This window comes from Hibiscus syriacus, unplaced genomic scaffold (assembly GCF_006381635.1).
Source record: "Hibiscus syriacus cultivar Baekdansim isolate YM2019G1 unplaced genomic scaffold, ASM638163v2 tig00111105_pilon, whole genome shotgun sequence".
In the NCBI taxonomy this organism is placed as follows: domain Eukaryota; kingdom Viridiplantae; phylum Streptophyta; class Magnoliopsida; order Malvales; family Malvaceae; genus Hibiscus; species Hibiscus syriacus.
In genome coordinates this window covers 3,568,388-3,579,658 of record NW_024062987.1, presented here as the reverse complement: position 1 = coordinate 3,579,658, position 11,271 = coordinate 3,568,388, and the positions used below count along the sequence as shown (strand labels likewise).

Genomic DNA, 11,271 nt, shown 5'->3' with positions numbered 1-11,271 from the left:
TCTTGAAAAAATGAGAGGTCTCCTGTCTGGTTGGGCTTCTCGATCTTTATCAATTGCCGATCATATCACTCTAGAAAAATATGTCCTTGCTTCAATTCCTATTTACTTTATGCAATCCGCAATGCTTCCAATTCGAGTTTACAACGAAATCGAGAAGTTAATCAGACGCTTTATTTGGGGACCAACTGTCACAGGATCCTCTATTTCCTTGATTAATTGGGAGGAACTCTGTTAGCCGCTGCAGAATTGTGGTTTAGGTCTCCACCGGGTTCATGAGCAGAGCCTTGTGTGACTGAAGGAAACTGGACCTCGGGCTTTGTTCGCTCGGTTGGTTATTACCCTCTGCTCCAAGCGAAATTATGGGGAGTTCTTATCGAATTAAAACTCGCTTGGGACAAAGGCTTTGAACGCGTTATTATTCAATCCGACTGCCTTAATGCAACCAAGTTAATCGAGGGCAACGGTGCGTGCAATACATGAAATGAGAACAAGGCTTGGGCTACCGATATTCAATGGATTCCGAGAGAATGTAATAAGGTGGCAGATGCTCTTACACGACTGACGGGTCACGATTCACTGAATGTCATCCTTTTTTATGCTGCCCCTCCTGGACTACTTGGTTTACTAGAGCCTGATGCGCATCGCCGGTGACGTTTACATAAAAGCAAAATCAAAGATCCATAAGAAGCACCAATGGGGATTGGTTCAAGTGGTAAGCAATTTGATATCGCTTAAGCAATATATAAAATTCGAGTAATTGTGTATGCAGAAAATCTTCGTTGGGAGACTCACCCACCAAAGTCAATTGTGCGACCCGGATCGATCTAGATTAGTCAAGGCTAAGTTTTGGAACTGGACGACATCCAAAAAAATATTAATATATAATATTTTAATATGAAAATATTAATTATTAAAATATTTAATATATATATAATATAATTTTAATAATATTATATTAACATGTACTTATTTATATTATAATAAGCACATTATATATTATTTTTAATTTAATAATGTATAATACATTATTAATATAATTAACATTGTCTATTATTTTTATAAATATAATATTATTAAATTATTTATAATGAATAATATTAATTTATATATTTAATATTAATATAATAATTTAGTATTATGTTTATAAAATACTAATAACTAAAATTAGGGGTGTTCAAACGGTTAATTCGACCACCGATCGAGCTGAATTACCATTAATCGAATTAGTTGAACTTTTTTTCTTTAACCGTTAATCGAACTGATTTTTTTAAAATATTAATTGAACCAAACTTTATTCAATTTATGTAAATCATTTTCTATAAAATTAATTATAGTATATCAAACAATTAGTGAAAAATAATTCACATAATATCATCAAAACACAGTAAAATAGTTTTCGAAAAATGTTTTCTAGAAAATGAATTTTTTTATACGTAAAACAGTTTTAGGTAATTTATTTTATGTAAAATAATTTTCAGGTAATCCATTTTCCATAAGTTATTTTCTAGAAAACTAATTACAGTCTATCAAACAGACCCTTGGTTATTCTATTTGCATAAGTAAAATAATCCAGTTAAATAGTAATTAATGGTAAATACGTATTTCTGTTTTAAGTTCACTATAATCAGAATTAAAACGTGTTAATATCGATATTATTCAAATAAAAAAGATTTAAATTATATAAATCGAATATTCATAATGCCTACTGTTAATAATCAGAATTTGACTTTCTCTAGAAGCCATTTACTTATTCTAGAAATTCATATCTATATATATTCCGCGGTCAACTTTTTTTTTTCTAGAGACTTATTTTTGTTGACATTTAATAAAACTTGGATTAGAAATAGTCGTAAAAAAGAGTCGGCTTCTTAGAAGCTACTCAACCCTTTAATAAAGAATATTTGTTAAAGAAATTTGTCCCTCTCTTTCTTATTTTACTTGAGCCATAAAAGTTAAAAACTGAAGTGGAGAATAGGCCCATTTTTTTTTACTGATGCCGCTTCATCTTAATATATCTTTGAGTAAACTACAGAAATGATCATTGATCTTTGGGTAAGTTTTCGTTTTCTTTATTAAATTTTAAAAATAACAAATTGATGACTAATGTTATCGAATGGTAACAAAATATTCATTAATATTATTAATTTATAATAAAATTGTCACTCAATATTAACAGCTATTACTATAGGTGACGGAAAATTAATGCTACATGCCAATCATTGACTTGGTACAGTGGTACCATTTGACCACAAAATAACCATTTTGATCAATTTTCGTATTATTGTTCCGGATTCTCTCGACTAACTTAGAGATGAGATTATTGGATATAAGAGCATTGATGCTCCTAAATGATCTTCTATATATGTATGTATGCATGTATGTACGAGTGTTTCACCCTTTGAAAACTCACATGCGGAAGGGAATGGATATGATAACATTACATACATATATACATACAGTTGATTTCGGAGCTCCGGGATGTAAGTCGCTTAACGATGGAACAAACTCTATGAATTCAGTAAGCCCGTTATGTTTAGCATCGAATAGATCAAATAAATGAAAATACAAACCAAGTGCAGGTTGAACTAAAAATCATATATTGGAAACAGAATAGATTGGAATGAAGTAATACTCACTCCATCTGCAGAACGATTAATCCACTTGGGATTTAAGATTAATCCACTTGAGAATTAAGACAAGTATATTGAAAATACAAACTTTACCCAGATTTGTTTTTAGCTTTCTTGAAGCAAAAGCAACCCTAATTGATTAGTAAAATCCAATTGGGATTTAAGATTAATCCACTCGAGAATTAAGACAAGTATATGTATAATATTATCTGCGATCTTATTTTCCTAATCAAGGATTATCAGTTCAACAAATCCAAACATGAAAATATAGGTTTTGTCTGCAAGTAAATAAGATAAACCCCAGTTGATTAATAAAATCCAATTGGGATTTAAGATTAATCCGCTTGAGAATTAAGACAAGTATATGTCATAATCACATGAAATAATTGTTTATAATTCAGCCTTTCATGAATGCTCAAGGTTTATGGATTTGAATCACCCACTCATACTCACTTGACAAAACATCATTAAAAAAAGAAATGACATAAAATTAATTATTATGATAGAACTTGTAAATATATAAATAAAAAATGTTCGAGAACCAGAATGAAAAGATTAAAACAATTGAGTTACTAACGAGTAATTTGTTCTTACAAATGTAGTTGTTATTATTTTAAATTTATTAAAATCGTTAATTTTTTTTTATAAAAATAGAGCCGGTCTACCTGCTCCAATCATCTACTCCAACACTGTCAATTCTATCTTCCCTCGCTGTTTATAAATCATCTCTTCTCAGTAGTTTTCTTCAAATCATTATTGGTAATTCCCTTCTTTCCCCCTTTAGTTTACAAACATCAAAACAGAACAACTTATCCATCTCTCCACTATTACTTTCTGCAGTTTCACGTTTTGGAAACGGCTACACTGCAGTGGCTGCACCCGGCTGTGGTAATTCCTTTTCCCCTTTCTCCCTAAACCCATTGGGTTTAATTTCTTTACTCTGTTGCTTTATGGGTTTTAAGAAATTTGGTTGAATAATCCAAATATTTGTGCTTTATTAGTTTACTTGAGGATCTATGTGATTTTCAGCATTGGAGAATGGAGATTCTTTGTTTTCTGGTTTACCTAGAAAAAATTACTCATAAAAAGTAAAATGCTACAAATTCCTATTAATCAATTATCTCGTAGTTATAAATGTGCAATCTTTTCTTTCTTTTTTGGCTATCTTGTGTTTAGCTAGTTAATTTGAGGGTAAAATATCTCATTTTATGGGTAAGATCGATCAAGGTTCATTTTGTTGGTAGATCTTGAGAAGATCATGATGTTGGAATTTGAGTGCGTAGGTATATGATTTGGACTACTAATACACTATCTCTTCTTGCGGAAAAGTAGAATTGTTTTACATGGGATTATACTTCCGAAAATAATAGCAATAGATGACCCGAAACAAGTAACCATGTTGCTCCACTGAAAGTTCTTGTACTAGACAATTCTTGCTCTACTCAGCTCGTGCTCGGAACACTTTCTGTTTGGAACAGCTTGTGTTTATGACAAATGATTGCTCAGAACAGTCTTTGTTAAGAATATCTCCTTTGAGTCAGTCACACATCACTTTCATGGAAAAGCAGCTTATGAAAAAACATCAAGAGAAGATGTTTTTCATTATCACCTTCCCCTTTTTACCAAATAATTCTTCATATAGTGCGTCTATTGTCGTCATTGGTTTCGAATAAGTCTTTTTAAACAATTCTAGGGAGAAAAAACGAATAAATATTCATACCTTTGTTTGAGTACTTGGATCTTTATAGAATAGTTGACACATTCCTAATATAAGAGAAGATGTGGTCAACTATTAGCACTCGTCGGAAGTTGGATTCTTGGTTGCATTTTAATTAAATACGATGATGCACAATCAACTCCTAGTATAGAAGTATAATTTGGTATTGTACGAGGATGTAGTTCTATTTCCTTATGTCACATTGATTGTGAGATCTAGAGGTTAATTTACTCGGATTCGGGTGTGAGTCTAAGATAAGATGATGTATATATATTCAACTTTATTTAAGTTTCTTCATGTATTTGAAGGTTCTTTGGCAGGTCATATTTCTATTCCCAGTTTATAGAGGTTCCTTCATTTTTGAAGCATGTTTGAGGCGAACAATGAATTTTGATGCCTTAGTGTTTGTTTAGGATGAAGAAACTAATTAAAATGATTGCTAAATATATTTGATCTTCCGGCTGCTTGTTATCTCTTCAGTCACTGAAACATAATAGGTAATAGAAAATGTTATGGTTATGTAACAGGGACAATGACGGAGGCTGTTGGGGAAGGAATACCAACAGGAGACAAACTCGTATTGAGGGGCTTGAAATTTCATGGTTACCATGGGGTAAAGCCGGAAGAGAAAACACTGGGTCAGAAGTTCGTGATTGATGTAGATGCCTGGATGGATCTTCGGAAGGCCGGTAAATCAGACGACTTATCCGTCACCCTTAGTTACACCGCTATTTACCGGTGAGTAACTTGAAGATGTTTAAAACATTGGATGAATTATTTAGCTAGTTTTTTTTGGTAATTTCATTCCCCCCCCCCCCCAACATATGCAATAGCATAGTGAAGGAAGTAGTGGAAGGACAATCTCAGAATCTTCTGGAATCAGTGGCTCAAAAGATTACATCAAAGATCTTCACAAATCACCCTCAGATATCTGCTGTTCGTGTGCAAGTTCAGAAGCCTCATGTTGCTGTTCAGGGTTCTATCGACTACCTTGGAGTTGAGATTATCAGATATAGGAGCATTGATGCTCCTAACTAATCTTCGACATATACATCTACATGCATACATGTATGAATGTATGTATGTATGTATGAATGTTTCATCTTCTGGAAACTCACATGCGTGTGGGAACGGATCAACTTCATCTATGCCCGGTATTGCCCGAACGGTTTTAGTTGTTTTTTGTGTTTTATGTATTGCGTGGTGGAATGTGTCCAAGTTGCCAACTCTATCATCATATAGTCTCTTCGTAATAAAACTTAAAGTTTAATGTTCATTTTATAACTTTTGAAAGTTCAATGTCTAAAATGTCATTTCGGCATAATTAGTGACCATTTGTGTATTTATCCAATTATTATTTATATATGATAAAGCTTAATTTTTATTTAAAATAATCATAAATATTAATAGAAAATTATGTTAACGTGTAAACAGATGAAAAAAGAGTTAACTATTATATTTAAGTAAAATTCAAATATAATTTGAGTATGGTAGAGGGACCGAAGTCATAATTTAACCTAAATACTTCAACTAAAAGCTTTACCATCACAAAATTCCAACCGTCAATCAGAATGTCGGTCAACAATCATGGTCGGTGACCACTGATACCAGACTGGTGGTGAGCTGCACATTATCAGAACCTATTTAAACATGCAAAATTTAGAAACCATTCTAACTGAAAAACCTGCCCTTTTTTCTTTTCTTTCCTTTGTTTTCTCTCTCTTTTGAATGGAGAAAGAAAAAAATGCAGAAAAATCAACTTCTTTTTCTTTTATTATTTATATTAATAAAGAATACATTATTTTTCCACTGTTTGTGTTTTCAAATTAATGTTTTGACGTAGAATTTGTCGATTCTGATCGTTTATATGCATTGGGTTATTGGAGATTCAAATCCTTTTTATTAATGATCATTGATTATTCAGGGACATGTATTCTTTCTTATGATCATTGACCATTATGGAGAATTTTTAGAATAATGGAAAGCCCAAAAAGGATCCCAATTTTTTTTAATGGAATTGCTTTAGATTAGAGGGATAGTTCTTCTATTAGATTCATTACATTCATCATTGAATCATTGGTGCTTGTTGAAATGTCTACGTGAAGATATAGGGGTGGTTTTGATTGGCTGAAGCTCCATTTTTGTTATTTATGTTATTTTGCTCCAAAAAAAGAACCCTTTTAAGGAGATAAGAAATGGGATTATAGTTCATGGCTGAATTCAGATATTCATGAATGGTTAAAGAAAGAAAAAGTGTGAGAATTTAGGAGTTTAAATGGGAAATACCTGTGCCAAATCAGCGGAGGAAGCCGAAAATGATGAGAAAAAACATGATGGCGATGGCAATGAAGGTGAAACTAAAGATCAGGATCAGGCTGAAAGTAAAGAATCCGACATGGTTCAAAAACAACCTCCGGAAGAAATGAAGATGGAACAACGATCGAGATCCATTGAAACAACCCAAAGGCAACAATCGAAAGCCAGTGAAGCAATACAAAGACAGCAATCGAATGTCCATGAAACAACACAAAGACAACAATCGAAATCTCACCCGAAAAGACTTAACTCCAGGCCATCTCAACTTGCAGCATTTAATGAGAGTAAAACTGAGGGTCGGAAAACCAGAAAGGCTCATAATGTGAAGAGGCAATCATGTGCAGGGCTGAAGGTTGATTCAGTTTTGCAAACCAAAACAGGCCATTTGAAAGAATACTACAGCTTGGGGAGGAAGTTGGGTCAAGGACAGTTCGGAACAACTTTCCTTTGCCTCGAGAAAGGTACCAGGAAACAATTTGCTTGTAAATCGATTGCAAAAAGGAAGCTTACGACTCTTGATGATGTCGATGATGTGAGGAGAGAAATTCAGATAATGCATCACTTGTCAGGGCACCCTAATGTTATATCCATCAAAGGGTCTTATGAGGATTCCTTGGCGGTTCATGTTGTGATGGAGTTGTGTGCAGGGGGTGAACTCTTTGATAGGATTGTAAAGAGAGGGCATTATAGTGAAAGAAAGGCAGCTGAGCTAGCAAGGATTGTTGTTTCTGTCGTTGAAGCTTGCCATGCCATGGGAGTAATGCACAGGGATCTCAAGCCTGAAAATTTCCTTTTTGTGAATGAACAGGAGGATTCACCTCTTAAAGCCATCGATTTCGGATTATCGATATTCTTCAAGCCTGGTATGTTCAAAATGGTTCTTTTTTATCGCTTCTTATTTCTATTTAAAATGAACTTTTAGCCCACTGTTGTAGAAAACTTCGATGTTCCTGAGATAGTAATTCATTTCATTTATAGGAATAAAGAGTTTAGAGATTTTTCCACAACGTTTTGAAATCACCAATGTATTGTTTACTCAAAGTAGGTCATGTAATCTTTTAGGGGACATCTTAACTGATGTTGTCGGAAGCCCGTATTATGTCGCACCCGAGGTATTGCAAAAGCATTATGGTCCGGAAGCGGATGTGTGGAGCGCTGGGGTAATCACTTACATTCTCTTAAGTGGGGTGCCTCCATTTTGGGGTGGTAAGTGTTTATCAGATACAATTTATGTTATTATTTGCGTTGCTGTTGAAATCTTTAAGTTTTTAAAGCGATCTTGTTATGAACATTTGGTCTATTTCTTGTTATTTTGATATAGAAACTGAACAAGAAATATTTAATGAGGTTTTGAATGGTGAGCTTGACTTCTCATCTGATCCCTGGCCTAATATCTCTGAAAGTGCTAAAGAATTAGTGAGGAGAATGCTCGACAGAGACACAAAGAGGCGGATAACAGCTCACGAAGTACTACGTAAGTCTCGTTATAACTTAGATGTCGATAAATGATCTGAAGCTTGTTTAAACTTTGAATTCTCAGCTGCTGTCTTTTTCTGATCCTTTCATGCGGTTAATTGAGCTATTATCAGGCCAAAAACTCATCCGAGTTCTCGCGACTAATGGATTAAACTTGCAGAATTAATTTAATTTGATACTTGATAACTTGCAGGCCACCCTTGGGTTCAAGTTGATGGGGTGGCACCAGACAAGCCACTTGATTCTGTTGTCTTAAGCCGCCTGAAGCAATTTTCTGCAATGGATAAGCTCAAGAAAATGGCCGTAAGAGTAAGTATCTGCCGTTTACAATGACCCGTACAGCTTCAGGAAAGATGACTTTTGAAATTGAAACTCATTTTCAATGCAGAAATCCCACGTTTAAATGATACTTATTTGGTTAAAATCTCCATTATTTCGTTGTTTCTTTTAAGGTCATTGCCCAAAGACTTTCGGAAGAAGAAATAGCTGGGTTGAAAGAAATGTTCAAGATGATCGACACTGATGGTAGCGGTCAAATCACCTATGATGAACTCAAAAATGGATTGAAAAGATTTGGTGCTAATCTTGCAGAATCCGAGTTCCGTGCTCTAATGCAGGCCGTAAGTTACTCCGACTCTGCTCAGTGTCCAACCTGAGTCCGAGTAAAATCGACAGATATCTTGATACCAGAATGATACCAATTTGACATGATTGTCTTTTGCTTATTTGGGAATCTCAGGCAGACATTAATAACAGTGGTACAATTGATTACGAAGAGTTTGTAGCTGCAACATTGCATCTAAACAAGATTGAGAGGGAAGACAATCTATTAGCAGCCTTCTCGTATTTCGACAGAGATGGCAGTGGCTGCATCACTCCGGAAGAGCTTCAAAAAGCTTGTCAAGAGTTCGGTATCAAAGAGCTCCGCCTCGATGAAATCATGAAAGAAGTCGATGCAGACAGTGTAAACATCTCGAATCCATTTCCGACATGCATATGCAAACTTGTGTGTTTCGGATCAACTTAAACTACAGGTGAACAAATTATCCTGTTTTTTTTTTCTTTTTCCACAGGATGGTCGGATTGATTACAATGAATTTGTAGCCATGATGCTTCCTAAAGTTGGTAAGAAAGGTACATAATAGATATTTTGGCAAAAGATATATATAGTATTTTCCTAGGGCATTTTATTTAGTTTTCATTCCAACCTTTCAATTTAGCTCTTCAAAGTTTGAGGATCATCTCCACACACAAAAAAAAAAAAGTTCCATTAATATTGTGCTTGAAATTTGTTGCATACACATTTATGCTTGCATGTATTGATTAACACTTTTGTAATTAATGAAATTTGAACTTTAAGAACTAGTAAAAATACATTTATGTTTTTCACAATTTATTTCTATACATTTTTGCTGCCTTTTGTTTTACTTTGGTTGAGATTACCTAAAATACTTTTTATCCAATTTGTCATTTTCATAATTATTCTTCTCAATAAATTAATTTTTTACTATAAAATTAAATTTTAATAAATGTCCAAACTATACTTCTTGTTCTATTAGGTGTCTAAGTTTTTCTTCTTATTTTTTGGTAAAAGTAAGTCTAATATTTTTTTCGTTATCATTTAAAGTGTTTGTCCTTTAACGACCGTTTAAAAAATTATCAATCACTCAAAATATGACAGTGAGGTGTTTATAAATTTTTAAATTTTTTATTTAAAAAGCTTAAAACTATTTTTTTAAAAAAAACTTAAATTTCTCTAAAATCTAAACAAATTAATCCCAAAGCATCAACTTTGACATCGGCCACCCCTACTAATTTTGACGATCGTCTATCTACCATATCGGACTTCCAATGGTGATTATTTTTAGGGGTGTTAAAAAATATCCGACCTAATTGGTCCGACCCGTTGACTTGCCAACTTGAACTAAAAAAATCGGATAATTTTCTAAAAAAAACATACCCAACCAGGTCGCGTACCTGACCCGACATTTCCTGGGTTGGGCCCATGTTACAGAACTTAATTTTTTTCGGGTACCGGTTACCCGAGTACCCGGTTATAGAATTGGCTTTTTATGATGTGAATAACTTTCTTTTATTAGATTGAATTTGAAATTGAATCTTTGAATCCAGCCGTGGAAAAGAATTTGTGCTTTTGGGATTGGAAATGAAATTGGTGTTCGTTTTTTTTCAATAATAGAGATTACATCAACTTGGATGCTTAGTGAGCATGAATCAAACTAGTATGTTTTTCCTAGAGAATCGACTCAATTTGTTCTGGGGAGATTAGGATACCATACCACCGAAAGAGTCATTGATTTGGCCCATTTTAACCATTTCATTTTGCTAATCGATTGCCTTCACAAACCACATAAACAAAACTCATCATCCAATTTAAAAAACCAGTAGCCAAATGTGTTGCAGCAAAATTGAAAAACAGAAACTCGCAGCATTCCCATGTTTTTGCGGCAAATCTAACGAAGTTAAATTGTCCAGCACCACCACTATACGCCGGAGAGTGATAGTGTCGGTTTAGTGTATGTCGAGATCTATTCGAATGGTCCGAGGATCATTTAAATTTGTGTATGTTTTTTTAATTAATAAATTAAAAATGATAAAAAAAACCATAACAACTGGATCGGGACACAGATCGACCAAACTACTACCCGAAGACCCGAATACCAGATTTGAACACCCCTAATTATTCCCTTAACGTCACCCCTAATCTCTTAAATTTTTAAATCTCATTAAACATTAAGTCCCTATGACTTCAATCTTTACTCTCTAATTCCTTCCCCTCCATTCACCTTTTTATCCCTTATCATCACCGACGACGAGATTTCGAGAGAAGGCTGTTTTGCCTTTGTTTTAATACTCCTAATTCCTTACCGTGAAAAAAAGAAGATTTAGCTTTAAAAGGAATTCCTCTCTTACAATTAAAGAAAGAATTGTTTTGATAGGAGATGACCGTGAAATGATGGATGCTATTTGTAGCTTAAGAAATAAAGCTTAGATATCTAAACTCAATCAAAGAATGAACTTGCTTAGATATCAAGACAGCAGAAGACAATGGCTCGGTCGATAACTGAGGCTGAATACCTTAACATTGCTGATACGATATCTGAAGTAGTTTGG

The 11,271-nt window shown here is 33.8% G+C and overlaps 2 protein-coding genes across 2 annotated transcripts; both read left to right on the top strand.

Annotated features, from left to right (window-relative positions):
- The first annotated feature begins 3,307 nt into the window (after positions 1–3,307).
- LOC120153847 (dihydroneopterin aldolase 2-like) lies at positions 3,308–5,607 on the top strand. The gene is made up of 4 exons (XM_039165718.1): positions 3,308–3,389; positions 3,471–3,518; positions 4,875–5,085; positions 5,181–5,607. The coding sequence occupies exons 3-4, from the start codon at positions 4,880–4,882 to the stop codon at positions 5,383–5,385; spliced, it is 411 nt and encodes a 136-aa protein (XP_039021649.1). The 5' UTR covers positions 3,308–3,389; positions 3,471–3,518; positions 4,875–4,879; the 3' UTR covers positions 5,386–5,607.
- A 992-nt stretch (positions 5,608–6,599) lies between these two features.
- LOC120153899 (calcium-dependent protein kinase 26-like) lies at positions 6,600–9,320 on the top strand. The gene is made up of 7 exons (XM_039165760.1): positions 6,600–7,526; positions 7,726–7,869; positions 7,985–8,137; positions 8,333–8,448; positions 8,592–8,759; positions 8,879–9,103; positions 9,213–9,320. Exons 1-7 carry the CDS (start codon positions 6,623–6,625, stop codon positions 9,279–9,281), a joined length of 1,779 nt encoding a protein of 592 aa, XP_039021691.1. The 5' UTR covers positions 6,600–6,622; the 3' UTR covers positions 9,282–9,320.
- The last annotated feature ends 1,951 nt before the right edge of the window (positions 9,321–11,271 follow it).